Source organism: Rhagoletis pomonella, unplaced genomic scaffold, assembly GCF_013731165.1.
Source record: "Rhagoletis pomonella isolate Grant_MI unplaced genomic scaffold, Rhpom_1.0 Rhpom_scaffold_00002, whole genome shotgun sequence".
NCBI lineage: Eukaryota > Metazoa > Arthropoda > Insecta > Diptera > Tephritidae > Rhagoletis > Rhagoletis pomonella.
In genome coordinates this window covers 64759475-64777505 of record NW_023458556.1, presented here as the reverse complement: position 1 = coordinate 64777505, position 18031 = coordinate 64759475, and the positions used below count along the sequence as shown (strand labels likewise).

The 18031-nt window shown below is 35.4% G+C and overlaps 1 protein-coding gene across 1 annotated transcript in view; it reads left to right on the top strand.

The window, feature by feature from the left end:
• The window catches only part of LOC118733982 (allatostatin-A receptor-like), a gene marked incomplete in the record, with an annotated part of 226522 nt that overhangs the window by 20962 nt on the left and 187529 nt on the right, over positions 1 to 18031 (top strand). The window contains 1 exon segment of the mRNA XM_036463646.1: positions 17707 to 17992. Coding sequence (XP_036319539.1) covers positions 17707 to 17992 — 286 coding nt within the window.

Below are 18031 nucleotides of genomic sequence, written 5' to 3'. Positions count from 1 at the left end.
GGCCTCAAGTTCATAAAAATGTTTGAATATAATTGTTATAAGGCCATAAAAATAACAAAAACAAATAACTTAAGGACGAGCACACCTAAAAGTTAAACATTCTAATAATAGAAATATTAACAAAAACCAACAAAACAAACAACCACATGATCAAGTGAATTGCAGCGGAATAGCTGCGCTTGATTGTAGTTGGCTTAGCAAAGTGAAATAGTGGAAATAAGCAACAAGAATTAACCAGGCAAACTTAGCACAGTGCGTAGGCAACTGGCTGAGTCAGTGGTGATCGTCGGTTCGAATCCTACTGAAAGAAGTCTGATGAGGAAATGTGGTGATTTCCGAAATAGCTATCACTTCTACCATTTTTTCAAATTATTGTTGCTTTTCCACAATAAGTTTTCACTAAAAACGGCCTCAAGCTCATAAAAATTATTGAATATATTTTTGAAACGTTTTCGATTTTGAAATTTACGTAAACTATTCGGGATATTTCAAAACTTCATAAAGTTTAATTTGTTTTCAAAAATATTAGTAAGATTTTTTGTAGCATGCTTCAAATGTTAAAAAAATTAAATGTACAATATATTGTACAAATACAGAGAAACGGTTAATAAACTATAATATTGTCCTTAAACCTAACTATATAAAATTATATATCAAATGAAAGGCATTTGTATGCTTTTTATAGTAAATATATCATTGAATATATGAAATTAATTACGTATTTTTTAAGAAAAACATACATAATTTATTTACATATTTTGACAGATATTGCATTGCAAATGATGTAAAACTGCAAAGAACTTAAGTGTCGACTTAATTTGGACTACAACTATACCCCTGTATACAAATCCGCTTACCTGAAGAAACCAAAAATCAGCTGTTTTTGTTCACACACCTTGAATAACCCAATTGCGTCGATGTATGTATAAGGTTGGTAGTACTAATAAATTTGGTTGCATGGAAGTTGTGCGAAGTATGCATAGTCAGACCTTTATAGCCCAATTCTGTATGGGTGACAAAAATTTTTTTAATTACAAATTTAAACTTATTCATATATTTTTCCGTAATAAAAACTTAATCTTAACATACTGACAGGCAGGAATGCGGTGCAAAAATCATATCAGTGAATCGGCAGCAATCAAATGGTTTCAAGAGCTAGGAAAATTCCTTGAGACACAAAGATGGAAATATGTAACAGAGAGCACTAAAGCCCTCGTAAATTAACCACCTTACTTTGACACAAAACCACTTTTCCTTCAATTGTAATGCCGCTTTTGACTTCACTTCCGTATAAATTTATAAGGGCCCCTCCACGATGTTCGAGTCAAATAAGGTTTTAGACAATGCGACTCACTGTAATGTGACTTCTTCGTGCTGCCAATCCGATTCATAGGAACACCCATATATATACAAAAAACGAAGAATAACTCTTGGCAACAGGTGCTGCTTACTTTGGGCTCAGTGGGCAACTGAAAAGCAGAAGGACAAAACTCACGCTTTTCAAATCTCATAATGTCTGCCCATTTATGTAGTCTGGAACCATAGAATAAGGATAAGAAGGCTTAAGGACTTTCGAGAGAATTAATCAATGCAAGGCCTATGCTCCGTTCGCGTAGACAGTGCGAAAAAGTGGAATGACGAACGGTACAGGATTCATAAGAAAATGGACATAGTGCTGACTTAGGCATGTCGCGCGCACGAGTGATGAAGTTCCGGTGAAGCAACGCCTCGATAATGAAAGTAAGAGCGCCGATTAAATCAAAAGAAGGATTCACTACAGAAGGATCTTTCGAGACTTGTTGTAATAAACTAGCGTAACTTCGCAAATTTTAACACTTTAAATATGTCAAATGTCATACCTTGTATAGCCCTTAAGTCCCGCTCTTATGAGGACAAAGCAGCACCAAATTCAGAAGTCACTCAACCCCATGAACGCACTTAGCAGGCACAGAACTTTAAATAACCGCATATTCCCGCGGGCCAACCGACACAACTCGAAAGACATTTGTTCTACGAATGCCGTTACAGAAGTTCAGTCACCAGCAGATAAACTCTCAACCCTGTACGTGCAGAAACACTTCGTCGTATGTTTTGGACTTAACGGGCGTTTCCCATCCTGCGTAAATCTCTACTTTAGAACACATCTCAGATTTATTAGTGTTAGCTTGCATAAACAAACATCAAAGCCGCAACTTGAGTATTAAGGCTTCTTGAAAGTACACAGTGTTACAATTTTTATTTTTAGATCCTCTTTAAAGCTTATGCTACTTTATGCTTCTCTTTCTGTACCTGTGTTGATAAGAAACATTGTTACGCACGCAATAGCACCTGCAGTTCTCACCACAGAAATAACAAATGATAGCAGGAGCGCACCGTGAAGATGAATGTGCCTCTTAGGTGAATATTTTCAAACATTTACATAAAACTACACCAACCCACATTCGCACATCCACCTAAGTGGGAAATGCGTGTAATCTTTCATTGTTTAAAGTACACAACAATATCGTACGGCAGTCGTCCACACCCACTGCTGTCCACTAGCGTCCTTGCCATTTTGCTGATGTGACAATCACACGCAGAGTCTCGCCTTGAAACAGTTTGCACAAGCACTGGCGTCAACAACTGTGAAAAATGTTTAGCTTTAAGTTGAAGAATGAGCTGTCCCCACCCCATTTGACTTATAGGCTCCGTTTTCCCTTTTTTCTTTTTCTTTTTTTTTTACTTTTACAAATTTAAACCGGACTTTATGTGTTTGCACAAGTTGCAGAAGAAAGCATTAATACATTAATTTGTGTTCATGTAACCGAGTGTACTTGGGATTTGTTAACTACATTTTTGACATGGTTAAGCATATTTCGCATACATGTTCTTTTTGTACACCAGTATGCTCGTATGTAAGCGTATATGCCTTGTAGAGAAAATTTCTAATTCTGATCTTGTTCGCTTTTGGTGCATTTATTTGGAATCTAGAATCACATCTTAATGGCGATAAATTTCTGTTGCATGTAGTTAAATAGTGAATTTAACACAGCTATGTCATAGGAAATGAAAATTTCCCCCAGCTACTTTACTCTTTGAACAATTTTGGGCCAGTCTGGCCTTGCAGTGCCATTTCGATAGTTTTGTATCCGTTCGAAATTCAAAAAATTTTGGCGGCACCAAAGTGTACTTTTTAGGGACGGTATGCATTATAAATAGAATAATGTTACGATGATCCTTGAATACTTAACGGATTTCCCAAAACCCTTTGAGTTCGTATCACTGGATTGTTAAATAGACGCTCAAGGTGACCAAATTACAGTACAATTAACAACTTAATTGTTCAACAAACACTATACAATACTCGCTAATGCAATTACAACACTATACAAAATTTGCTAACACAATTAATATCTGTTTTACAACTGAATTTGTAGCTTGCTGATTCGCAACTGAACTTCTGGTGCGCTGTATCAGCGCCCTTACAAATATACCTGCGCTCGCACTCATGGCAACTCTAGAAGTTTCTGCCTTCTATCGCACATTCTACCATACTATCGCTGTCCGCAGTATTCTTCCACTTGATGTTTCTTGCTGTGGAATATTCTACGTCTTTCGTCGAACATTTCATTTTCCATTTTCTTGTTGTTCGCTTTGCGTTGCCGCTGTATTCGCCACACTGCCCTCCACCTGAGTCCCGATCAGATATGCTTGCTGTTTTAAACTCTTCACGCCTTTCCAAGTGGACAACTTTCATCTGGGTTATCGGTCTCCCAACTGTTGGGATTCGATACGCTACTTCATTTAGCCGTTTAAGAATCTTACACAGACCTTTCCAGTTACATCGTGGTTGAGAGATGGAGCCTTCCTTCATCTGCGGCTTGCACAATAGCAGATTGCCTACTAGCAAGTTTTCTCGGTTCGATGCGTTACTGAACCTTACTTCCGGCCTATCCCTTGGAGTGCGTCATCTCGCATGGTCGTGCTTCTGCCAGTCACTGACCTGACCATGTCTCCTCTCATGGGCACTCTTTACGCCGGAGCTATGCCACTTCTTCTGTCTGGATCTTCATCATCCTGCTATCCACTCCTTGACCGACTGACGGAAACCAACCCAATAGAATTCTCCTTAATCATATCAAGGGTTTTCTGGCTCCCAGGTGCTCACCATTTGGACCTCTGTGGAGCTCGCTGAGAATGCCCCGAACCTTCGCCTTTGCAACAATCATTAGACTCCGGATCAGTGTTGCCGTTTCAGCCCTTTGGTGGCTAGATTTAGCTACCACATACTTTTTTTGGCCACATAAATTTAAAATTGCCCACAGCCCTTTTTTAGCCCTTTGGAAAATTTATTCATACTTGACATGAAAAAGTTGTATAATATATATTATTATATTATGCTTAATTTGATCTCATTTTTTTTCATTTATGCATGAGATGAATTTTTAAACTAAGAAAGGCTCTGGTGGTATGTATATGTATGTGTGGTATCTATTGTATGTTCCTTACGTTTTTATACAAACTAAAAGAATGTGTTAGGGCCGTTAACTTATCTATTAACGATTTAACTATAGGTACTTTAAAATAGATAAGTTTACCACCCCAAGTATGCCCATGGATGATACCAGCATGCTAGCGCCATGGAAAAATTATGAAATTTCGGCTCTAATCATCATAAAAATTTAGGTGTACCGTTAATTTCTTCATGATCCAATTGTTCGATCTAAACAAAATTAGTATGGGACCACCCTTAAGGTACCACCTTTCCGACGAAAAAAGAATTATCGACACCGGTTGACGTGGTCCAAAGCAGAGCTGGATGATCAGGATTACACGTATAATCGATTGCATCTAGGATTACGATTACTTTAATTGCAATTTCAAAAATTATTAAATTAGGATTGCGGAAATCGTTCATCGAAGGCATCTTAGAATACCACTACAGTAATCGTAATTTAAACTCTTTTAAAATTACAATTACTGTAATCGTAATCTAATTCCGTCGATGAATGATTGCAATAATTTTGAATTTACAATTTTTCTAATTAAAATTGTTTGAGTAATCTTAAACGAAGTAATTCTACAAATTTACGAAATAGAAACGCGCGCTTAACGATAATATGAGGATAATATGTATTTATCTAGAAAAAAAGAGGACAAATAAAAGAAACTAATATTAAAATAAAAATAATATGCAAAGTAGTTTGGGCGAAATAAACTTTGTATAACCGGCAAATAAAACAATAATAATAATAATATATTGGCGCTTACACATACATATTTTAGTGTTTGGTCGAGCTTCTCCTCCGATTTGTGGCGTGCTGCCTGATGTTGTTTTACGACGACTCCGAACGGCGATTTTATTTTTAGGAGAAGCGGTTTTTCATGAAGGGGCGACCGCTGTTAACTAGAAAAAAACTTGTTTCTATATTTTTTTTGCGATGTTGCTTTGACCAGGGCTTGAACCGAGGCCTTGCGGAGTGGAAGCGCGCACTGCTTACCACAACAACAACATTTCTAGCACATGTAGCGGCAGCGGTTGCCTAAGAGGAAGTGTGGCAGATACATGCATTCATGTATATACGGCGGCCATGATGTTGCTGAGGCATTGGCAACATTGTAGCGGAAGCAGTGGAATTCAGGTAGTGGACTTTGTGGTGGGCATATGACATCATGTAGCGCAGAGTGAGGGTGTGCGTGTGAATAGGTGTCCTCACGAAGTGAAACCCGTTGAGCTAGTATGAGTGGCATGAAGGGCTTATTTGGTTTGATCGCCGTATAAAAGGGGGTAACCGTAACCAACGGGCCATTAACGTGGTTGCGTTAAAACAGTGCGAAAAGTTGGTGAAAGTGCGCGAATAAAACGTTCGAAGTTTCTAGATACATAACTTATATGAAATAAATCCGCTAATTGTGTTTAGTTTTTTTTGATGCCCGTCTTGAAGTGCTACACAGGAATAGGAGGTAAGTTAAGTGGTTTTTAAGAAGCATGCATCTAAATGTGTGTACATACATATGTACATATATGCCCCGGCAGGCCTGGAGGCCTGTTGGGATAAACGTTCATATCCCGATCGGTTTAAGCTATTTGAGCTCACTTAAGAGTGATTGTCTTGGACCGCCTTGGTTGCGAAACGGCACCGATGAGATATGCGAGCATGCGTATATGCATATGTGCATATATGTATGTATATACATATGTGCGTATATACATCTATGCGAATGCTCACATAATGTTTTTAAACATCGACTAAACTCTGTTTGTCTTTTATAGGTCGCCAGAGGAAATAGGGCAAAAGGACCTCCATCCAGTTGGGACCTGAGAAGGATCACATCCAAACGGAGAAGCTACCTACATCACAATCACGTCCGTCCGACAGTAGCGACCAACTTCACAGCACCACTAACACGAAACGCACCGACACATGTAAAAACCAACGCAAATTGAAGGCACTGAGTTTCTTTCGACTATATAATTGTATACGTATGTCGGGCTGTGACGTGAAGCAGCGGACAGCTGATCCATCATACGTCCCAAAATAGTAGGTTGATGACCACCTAACCACGCTGGAAAGTATAGCTGAATATACCCGCGAGTACCGTCATCAATAGCAGAGAGTGCTGGAAGACGAATGAGCTGCAAAATACACCAAAAACTACGTGGGAGCATCGGGACAACATTTAACAGCACGAACGCGAGCGGCTGTCACAAAATTACACGCAGCGGCATGATAAACCCTCTCTTTGCTTTGTAGGCCATTCGCCTAAATTTTTAGTACTTTTTCCTTAGTTTTTGTACATACTAGTTACTGAATTCCTTTATTTTATTAGCTACATAGGTATATACATATATGTTTTAAGGATTAGTTATTGAATTTGCTAAATTTTGCTAATTTTAATTTTGTATTAATTCCTAGGCTCACGATTTCGAAGTTTCCTAGGCACTTCATTTTATTTATACAGTTTTTAGTACTTTTTCTTTAGTTTCTGTACATACTAGTTACTGAATTCCTTTGTTTTATTAGCTACATAGGTATATACATATATGTTTTAAGGATTAGTTACTGAATTTGCTAAATTTTGCTATTTTTAATTTTGTGGTAATTCCTAAGCTTGCGATTTCGAAGTTTCCTAGGCATTTCATTTTATTTATATAGTTTTTAGTACTTACTTCCACACCGCCAGTTTCCAGGTTAGTATTCCTTCTGCCTTTTGAATTTAATTTTGAGTTAGGTTACGTGATATCCATTTTTTTATTCACCGCATGCATTTAGAGGTGATTTATATATATATGTATATATTTTGATATTTTACTTTCTTTTTATATTATAATAAGGGCACTTTGATTAGTTTTTTTTTAGGACAAGACCTTTTAAACATACATACAAAGCCCACATAGAAATTTTGTTTTGCAGTTAGGCATTTCTTTCTGCGTAATTCCTTTTTTTGCTTGAAGTATGAATTTTCACTAGTACCCACACTAGTACACGCACTTTCTATACTTTTTTTTTTTTTGGATTTTATTTTTAATTTTGCTTGTTTTTTTTTAGTTCACTTTAATTGAATTGTTTAGTACCTACTACACGTGTTGCTCCTGTCTAGCATAGTAAGACTAAAGGCGATCGGCTCATTGCCCGCGATCACATGCGAATGATAGACAGGAAAGTGAATAGGGCTATAGCACCTCTACCGTAGTAGTGTGTACTTGCGTATATATGTATGATACATGTTTTCATATATGTTAGGGTATCTCTCCCCCCCACAGGCTCCCAACAACGTGCTGGTACCATCATCGTTGGAGGTGACAGGTGAGTGAGAAACATTATTTTTATGATACCTATATACCTACATGCATACGTCCGTACATATAAATATTTATACATACATATGTTCACATAAGTACGTAGATAGGTCAGGCCTCGCAGTGAATGATAAGAGCAATAGCTGAAACCAAGCAATAACCAACCGGTTTGGTTAATTTTCTTTTGGAATTTTTTTGTTCTGATTTGAAATTGCAGCATTAGCTTTATGTTTGTTTGTCTTGGAATTATTTATGCAGGCTTGCATGTACGAGTTAAGGAACTTTAGGGTGAGCATCTTAGAATTTTGTTGAAATCCAAATATAGTGAATTCAGCCTCTTTTGTTTGGAATTAGGAACCTTACTAAGTTTTTTTGCATAAACATGTAGTATACGTACTTATTTCGGATTTTTATACCCGAGCGCACTTCTGCACAAGGGTATTATAACTTTGTTCACATAACGGTTGTTTGTAACAGGCAAAACGAATCGAGATAGATATAGACAAATGTATACATAAATGATCAGAATGAAAAGAGAAATCGATTAAGCGGTGACTGTCTGTCCGTCCGTCCGTCCGTCCGTCCGTCTGTCCGTCTGTCCGTCTGTGCACACGATAACTCGAGTAAAAATTGAGATATCTTAACGAAACTTGGTACGTGTACTGATTTCTGGCGTAGGAAGGATGGTATTGAAAATGGGCAAAATCGGACAATAACCACGCCTACCTCCCATATAACGGTAATTTTCAGAAATACGAAAACTGCGATATTTTAGTAATTACTGAAGATTATTCACTCAAAATTGATATTTACAATAAGTTTTAGACAAAAAATAAGAATATTATAAATTTTTGGAAAATGGGCGTAGCCACGCCCACTTATGGTTACATGTGTTTATCTTAGTAACCGCTACACCAATTTCTTTCAAACTTGGCACAGTTGTTGGCCTTGATACGACATACAAAATGGCCGAAAAATTTTAAAATCGGACAGTAACCACGCCCACATCCCATATAAAAGCAATTTAGAGAAATACGAAATCTTCGATAAATCAGTAAATATTAAAGATAATTTATTCAAAATTGAGGCTTGCAACAATTCCTTATCGAAATACGTTTATGATATAATTTTGGAAAATGGGCGTGGCACCGCCCACTTATGATCATATATATGTATCTCTGTAACCGTTCTACCAATTTGTACCAAACTTGGTGTGGTTATTGTACTTGCCCCATAGAACCAAAACGCCGAAAAGTATTGAAATCGGACTAAAATTGCGGCCGCTTTTCATATAACGGTAAATTTCAGAAATGCTTGAAACTGCGATATTTCGAAATTTAAGGACGCCAATGTACTCAAAACTGATACACCCCGGCTTACCATGTAGCGGTAGCTTTCGGAAAGGTGAAAAACATATATTTAATACTTGCGCCGGGTATTTAATGTTCGGCTCCGCCCGAACTTAGACTTTCTTACTTGTTTTTTTTATTTATTGTTATTAAAGATTTCTGCTGATAAATTGAAGTTTGGTTTGCGGTATAAAAATTAAGTTTTTTTATGATTGAATCTTTTGTTGAGTTTTCATTAAGTATAGGGTTTTTTATATAACTTTAAGATAGGGTATTTACTCAAGAGAGGCGTTAAAGTTAAGGCTAAAATTGTTAAATAAAATGTATAATGTGAATTGTTAAAAGGAAATATGATTTGTTGATAGCAATTTTTGGTGTGGGTGTTGCGCTTGTGCGCAAGAGGGGACGTGGGAGTAAGGACAGGCGACATGACCGTTTGGATTGAAAGGAGACGGACGTTTCACAGTTTTGGGGACGCTGTAAGAATTGTGTGGGTAGACTCCATTGACAGGATAGGCTTTTTCCTCTTACTCTCTTTCCTCTTGTCTGCAATTTCCGACTTCAGGTCTATGTTTTTTTTTTATTTTTGTGAATCGGCATGAATTCTTTGTTAGTGTGGCTTAGTGGAACGGATACGAGGAGACCTACCCCAGCCGATGAGCGAAGCCAGGAACCACAATCATGCCATCTTGCCACTCCGCTCCGCTAACAACATACTGCTACACAACACACATTAGCAGTTGATTTTTATTTAAAAATAAATAAAATAAAATACAAAAAAAAAAATCAATTAAATAAAAAGAAAAAAATCTCCTGCCCGAGGATTCGAACTCGGATCTCTCAAGTGACACTCTATCGCTCTGCCCACTCGTCCATTACGACTGTTAGACCAGCGCGAGGAAAATGGCATACATTCATGCTATCAGTTGACTGTCTCTGTTTGTTTCCATCACACATTTTTTCGTGAAATTGTTTTGACTCTCGGGCTGTGTTTCATGGTATATGGATTTTTATCGATATTTAATAAAAGTAATCCTTAGCACCGATTACAGTAATCCTTATAATAGAAAATACAGGATTACAATTAAAGAAATCGTTCATCGAACGAATGGGTTACGATTACAGTAACCGCAGTTTTAACTTTTTTTAAATTCCGGTTACTGTAATCGTAATCTAAGTTGGTTCGATGAAGGATTACTGTAATCGTATCTTGTTTTTTTAGCTTGTTGGGATTACTGCGATCTTAATCGTTTAGTAATTGTAATCCTTATCGCCCCGCTCTGGTCCAAAGTTATGTGGTAACATACATAAAAAAAATAAAAAATATTTCGACGAATTTATAACCATCTAATCTTTGCATCATATGGGGTCTCAGAAGCATATTTATAACAGAGTAACGACTCAGTTTTGACTCATAAATTCTGAGCGCTCAGAAATTGTTTAAAGGGTGTAAGCATAATTACATATACATATGTACATTTGTATGTACATAAACATATTTTTGAATAAGTCACTATTTATAGATACAGGTGGTATTAAGCAAAAATATGTATTCAGATCTAAAATACTTGTAATTTGTTTTATAAGCATTTTTTATCAGAATACTATCAACACCTTCACCACCTCTTTCCCCTTTGTTTAGCTGTAATGTTCGAAAAATTAGTTTCTAAAAGCTTTTAGATCTTTTACGAAATTGTTTGTCTCTACTGCAAATTGCACTAGCAAGAGAACGGGCATGCATTGTATTGTGACTACTTTTTAATAAACGCTCAAAATGAACAAAGGCTTTCATTACGTCTTGCATTTCTCTAAAAAGACAAAGCCTTACGCAGAATATGTATGTAGTTAACTGAAATAGGTACGCGTCAGCAAACAGTAGGATAGCCATATACAACTGCGAGTGAATGCAGACTTTGTTTTAAATTGTTCAAATATATGGGTATACATATCGTCGTTTAAAGTACAAAACCACGTATCAACGAAATGCAAACCGCGTATCAAGATAATGCAAAACCGCATAAATATGTGAGGTTGCATAAATTATTTTCTAGAGAGTAAAAACACTCAGATTTCAAAGTGGTTCTCTTTTTTATAAAGCAATCGCATTTCTGGCTAGTATATTTTGTGTGAGCAAATTCAATTTTTGGCAGCAAATGTCAGTTACGCGGTTTTGCAGAATGACGATACGCGGTTTTGTACTTTAAATGACGCTATGCATGTAGTACATACATATTTATTTTTATGTGAATATGCCCTGCAACAAATCGAATTGACTCTGAACTACCGGCGGGCCAGCGTAAGAGAATATGCTGCTGGTTTTCCACCACGATCATCGATATTGTCCCTTCTGCAAAACTTGTGAACGCGGTCTGAACTGGTTTCATTTTGAAAAGTCGATGGACCAAATTCTAGGGAACCAAGAGTCAATTCCAATTTTATATTTTTTTGAAGTGAAACTTCTTTAGCGGCGGTTGGTTGGTTAGGAGTAAATTGGAAAATTCAACGGAAATTGCACACGGAAATGGTGCAATGGAAATGATGCAACGGAAATGGTGCAACGGAAATGGTACAATGGAAATGGTGCAACGGAAATGGTGCAACGGAAACGGTGCAATGGAAATGGTGCAGCGGAAATGATGCAACGGAAATGGTGCAACGGAAACGGTTGGAGCTGAAACAAGTGCTTCTTGTGTGTATGCATATGGTATACAACTAATAAAAGGTTAAAGAATAACACTTAGAAAAAGACCAATACAAGAATGAAAGTAAAGGTGAGTACGTATATACATAGATAAAGAAAAGGATAAAGGCAAAGGTACAAATAAAAACAAAAACAATGATGCGTAAATATAAAGGCAAAAATGAAGACCAAGGTAAATTTAAACGCTTTACTTACATATATAAGGGCATAGGTGAAGGGGAATATGTAGATGAAGAAAATGATAAACATAAAAGTAAAGACAAAGAGGAGGATGAGGATACCGATAAAAGTAGAGATGAAGATAGGGGAAGAAAGATTAAAATAAAGGTAATTAAAAAGGAAAGGATATAGAGAGAGACACAGAGACTCAATCTGGGAACTATTTTGGAAATTTAGAGATTTTCGGGATTCTCGAGACTTATCGATGAAATAATCGACATCTTTATCGGTTTTGTTATCGATTTTGTTATCGATATTTACAGATTTTGTTACCGACTTTGTAATCGATATTTATAGATTTTGCTATCGATATTTATCGATTTTGTTATCGATATTTATCGATTTTGTTATCGATATATATCGATTTTGTTGTCGACATTTATCGATTTTGTTATCGATATTTATAGACTTTTTTATCGATTTTGTTATCGATAATTATCGATTTTGTTATCGCTATTTATCGATTTTGTTATCGATATTTATTGTTTTTTTTTATCGATATCCATCCATTTTATTATCGATATTTATCGATTTTGTTATCTATATTTATCGATTTTGTTATCGATATTTATCGATTTTGTTATCGATATTTATAGATTTTGTTGTCGACATTTATCGATGTTGTTATCGATATTTATCGATTTTTTTATGGATATTTATCGATTTTGTTATCGATTATTTATCGATATTTTATAGATTTTGTTATCAATATTTTTATCGATTTTCTAATCAATTTTGCTACCAATATTATAACCATTTTTGGTATATTTTGTTGGATGTTATTATCGATTTTGTTATCGATAGAGTGTAAAGATAAAAATGAAGATAAAGGAAAACAGAATAAGATAAATGTAATTAGAACGAACAGTAGTAGAGGCAGGGATCTAGGTAGAAAAAAGACAAAAAATATAACCTTAAGCAAAAGCAGATGAATGTATGTATGTACATATTGGTTATGAGAAAAAAGAGATTCGTATCGTAAGTTTCACTTCTCCAGTGTGGCCCAGGCGCACTTACTTTTTTTTATTCAATTTTAACTAAATATAAGAATGATTATTTTCTCAATTTCTAGCGGTACATAACAAATTACGAAATTGAAAAAATCACGTCATCCAGCACCACGATTTAAAATCGCGACCAACAATGTCGGAAGCGGTGGTCTTCTCACGACGCTACTGTGGAATTATAAGAAGTCCCTGAATTTGTAACATCTAGCAAAACGCGACTTTCAATTGCCTAGTTTTACATTCGCTTTGCAGTAGTTTGCAAATCATTATAAATTAAGTAGTGCGGAGCTAACGCTTTGCTAGACTGTCTCTGAATTTTACTGCATAGTTTGGAGTAGATTTATATGAGTGTGTATGTACAAAGTGGCCTCTGCTGATGGCATTGTCATTTCCTTCAATTAAGTGTCGTAAGCGTTGCACTGCTCACATATTTAGTTCCGCTTTTTCATTGTTTAGCGGCCTCTTTTTCAGGCACAGTAAATAACTTTCCAGCAATCGACTGTTCTTCAAATATACAAGTACATATACTTTCAGTTTTCTTAAAAAAGAAGTTACATAACGAATTCCAATATTAACCAAGACTTTTCTCGGTAACCATGAAAGTGCAATTGTATGAGATTGAGTGTGTCTTAATTTAATTGGAAGAAAAATATATGTGAATATAAAAATATTGTCATATGCATAAATACATACATATGGATAACAACGAAATTTTTATTAAAATACATACATATGTATGTACATATATTATTGTATATTAGCTTTGATATTATTTGCATGGCGAAAAAGCTTGAAAACGAGCAACACCACAGTAGAAAAAGCAGCGGGTAAAATATTGAATGAAATAGGTCATGCAGTGGCTCCAAAGCTGACACTGAGTCAGGATCCGGAGTCTGCCGATACTCCAAGCCGAGCTACTTCCGATGCTCTAGAGTCTTAACCCCACTGAACGAAAAAACTTTTGAATTTTTAACTTAATAATCATAGAAAGCCATTTTGTATAATGAAGCTTCACTTAGGTAAGCTTCATTTTTTAATGACAAAGAACTCAGTAATCTCAACATAATCTGGTTGATTTCAGCAAAAAAATTCAACGGTTAAACCAATAATTTTACAAAGTTCCGAAAGCTTAGTTATTTTAACCAAGTCAATGTATGAAGCCAGAAAATTGTATTAAGTTCTGAGTTAATCTGCCTAAAAACTAAGTCGTTTTACCATAGCTTATTTAAAACTTATTCTTGAGCACAAGGCCCTCATTTATACGAAAAAAATTGCTTTTGCCACATCAATTTTTTTATACAAAATGATATAAGCTAACAGCGAATTGTTCGTGGAAAGACGTTATAAAGTTGCATATATGTAGATACTGTCTTTTGAAAAAAGTATGGACACGACATTTTGAAGAGTTTTAAATATTTTTCTTTTGTTTGTTTAATGTTTATTAATTCTTTATTAAAGTCTACACACAAATCCACATTTCAATAGAGAAATTACAAAATTTTCACAACAACAAACCCTTTATTTTAAACAGAGCAAGCCATGTGTAGGCTCTTCCCGGAAACAAAAGTTAAAACTACATTCTTTGAAATAAAATGTTACGGTGACGTTTTTTTAATTCCACTCAGAATATATTATTATCTACGTTTTATATGGACGACGGTGTTATTATTTTCTTCCATACAAAATAAATTGTCGAACGTAAATAGTATGGAAGAAAATTCGTGACGTCGCATAGTGTGGCGAGTAGAGGAAGCTAGCTGGACAAAATTAATTTATGAGTTTTTTTGATAAGTAGATAAGGGCGAAACCAAAAAAAAAAATTCCAGGACCGGGTTTGGAAATACCCCGTTGACCCAGAAGTGTTAATTTATGTTAGAAAAGAGTATTTTTATGATTTGTGGTATACGTTTTAAAATAGTACTACAGCTATAGGATCGAATGAATATTTTTTAGAAGAGAATTTAAAGAATATTTTTGTTGTATATGCGTATTTCCAAGGCGAATTAATATAAAATGATAGCAGGAATACAAAAACAAAAATTTACATGTATTTGGTTTTTGCTTTGATGGCAGAAACTGTCAAATCTGTAAGAGTATATGTGGAAATTCAAAAAACATTTTTCAATTTAAAATAAGAAGCCGTGAAGCGAAACACATACACAAAATCAGCTGATCTAGTAGCACCATCTTATATAAATTCACCTACGCATTTTGAATCTGGCGTTACGTGATATTTGTAATAAATAATAAATATTTGTAATTAAATTACCCTTTATTCAGTAAAAGAATTACAACTGTTGGCAGAAGGGATTTAGGGCCGTTTGTGCCATGTCTGATTAATTCTAACTCCCAGTTAAACATCGTAATCGACGTTATCGACACCCAGCATATAACATGTGATCGATAAAGCAGTCCATGTCTCTAACTGAAGGATGTACATCCAATTAGTGTCAACTAGACGTGGTGCAAACGGCCCTTAAAAATATTAGTAAACATATGCGCTGGCGTGACTTAACGAAAAACAGAAGTGGATTTTGACTTTGGTTACAAAATTGCGAAACTTTGCGAATTGGGCAAGACTATTTTTGTATAGAAGTTTTTGTAGTAATATTGGAAATGTTTAAGGTTAATATAAGTTAAGGTTTAAGATAAACTTAAATAACTCAGCCAAAATTTTAGCTGTTTACACCATGGAGGTATAATTGGAAAGGTATGTTCTCACCCTTTTTACTTATTTGCAAATAAACTTTTTCAAAGTATGAAAAAGAAGTGTTAGAGATACTAAATAGGAATACTTTGGTAAATAGCAACAGCATAATATCTTAATTAGAAAATTAAGAAGCTACGAGTAATAATGCCAAGTGTTCAAATAAATTGCTTATTTAATGCAAAATATTATAAAATAACAATTATTTATTCCATTAACTTAAAATATTAGGCTTAAAATACATAGTGACGTTGTTATGCGCACTCCCACTCTATGTTTACTATGCGCGCAAGAGCATGAGCGCACTCAAATGCCTAAGACTCAAAATGGCTCAAATATGGGCGCTAAATTTTTTAGAACTATTAACATACATTTACACCTGCATAAAAACCGCAGATAGAAAACTTCATCTCGTTTCGCTTTTTCTGTTAAAGATATGTAAAATTTTTCTAAAAATTTGGTAAATTAATGTTTTTTGACTTTGGTATAGTATTATGAACAAACTTGGCTTTCTCCTAAAAGAACATTGATTTCTAAATTCCCTGAGTTTTTCTGAAGTGGAATATGCAATCATAGTTTTATTTTTATTAACTTAAGAAAATGTGTTTTTCGCCAAAAAAAATAGTTGTCCGACTACTATGTGGCCCTTAATAACTTCGGTATTTCAACTTAGAACTTAAATGTTCAGTTCACATTGATAAAATACCTACGTGCCTAAGTAAAATCTAAACTTAGTTTTATCTAAGTTTATTCGTGAAAATTAACAACAAGACTTATGGCGTATTCTTTTCTACCAAAAATGTTCCCTTTTCATGTCCCTCTTTATTGTATTTGTGAGCAGAGGAAAAGAGAAGGCAACATTTTTCCGCAGAAAAGAAAACGTCATTAGTAAGAAAAAAGTTCGTAGGTTCTAAGCATGGTACAATAATTAAAGGTATTATCTTCCCAGAGAGTTTTGCTTCACATCGAAATTCGTGCTCCCTTATTTTCATTTTGACGCAGTTCAATGTTGATTCTTGTACTTTTATTTGGCTTTGCTTTTTGTTTTCGCTCAATTTCATTTTTATAATTTTTCAAAACATAAGAAAAATCATTTGAAATGAAGTGAGCCATACCAATTTTGATTTTATTTATTAAGCAAACGTTTTTTTCGGCTTTTGCAAATTAAATAAGTCCTCTGCAAGAAGGTTTGTTTAAAAAAATACGTGTACATATATGGTATATGGGGTATGGAAATATCCCTTTTCCCTAGCAGTAAACCTTTTAGTATGGGCAACAATGATGTTTATCAAATAAGGCAAAACGGAATATGTGCTCTCAGGCAAGACAATACCTGTAATTATTGTACCATGAGTTCTAAGATATTTTACATCGATTTTAAGTTAAATTTACACAAGTTGTTCTCTCGTTTATGTACTACTTGGTGGAAAAAATGTGGAAAGCTAAGAGTTTACATGTTTTTAGTGAGATCCAAGCTGCGTTCTAGGCATTGGGCCGCCCTCCACTTCTTCCAAACTAGTTCGAAAATGCAAGCCTCTACTAAGTTACTTATTTTTGGCTGGGTGCCAGGTCACACAGGATAACCTCGTAATGAAGCATCTGACCATTTGGCTACCAATTAAAGTCGTGCGATGTACTTGCGTCTGCCACGTAAATACATATAACAAAGATTTTGAAAGACTAGACTAGAGTTTCGCAAGCAATCGGATTTATGCTTCTGTTGATACATTTTCTGTCTCTGGCGGGTGTTCCACGTCTAGACAAAGGGTGATTTCAAGTAAATATATTCTTTTATGCATCTACATATAAAGGGGAAATAATTACATATTAATTACCCATAGAATGAGTATATTTCATAGCATAGAAACAACATAGTTTTATTTATGTATATACTTACATATATTTTCATATTGTGCTTTTTTATCTCATTTATCTCATTACAGTTGTTGTCGCCAACCAACAGATGCGGTCTACCACAAACCTGCTCATCATCAATCTGGCTATTTCGGATATACTCTTCGTCATCTTCTGTGTGCCCTTCACCGCTACCGACTACGTATTGCCCGAATGGCCGTTTGGTAATTTGTGGTGTAAATTCGTACAGTATATGATCGTAGTCACCTGCCATGGCAGCGTCTATACGCTGGTGCTAATGTCACTCGACCGGTTTTTAGCTGTGGTGCATCCGGTGACGAGTATGTCCTTGCGTACCGAACGTAATGCGATGCTGTGAGTTAACTACCTTTTCTACATACATATGCACATAAA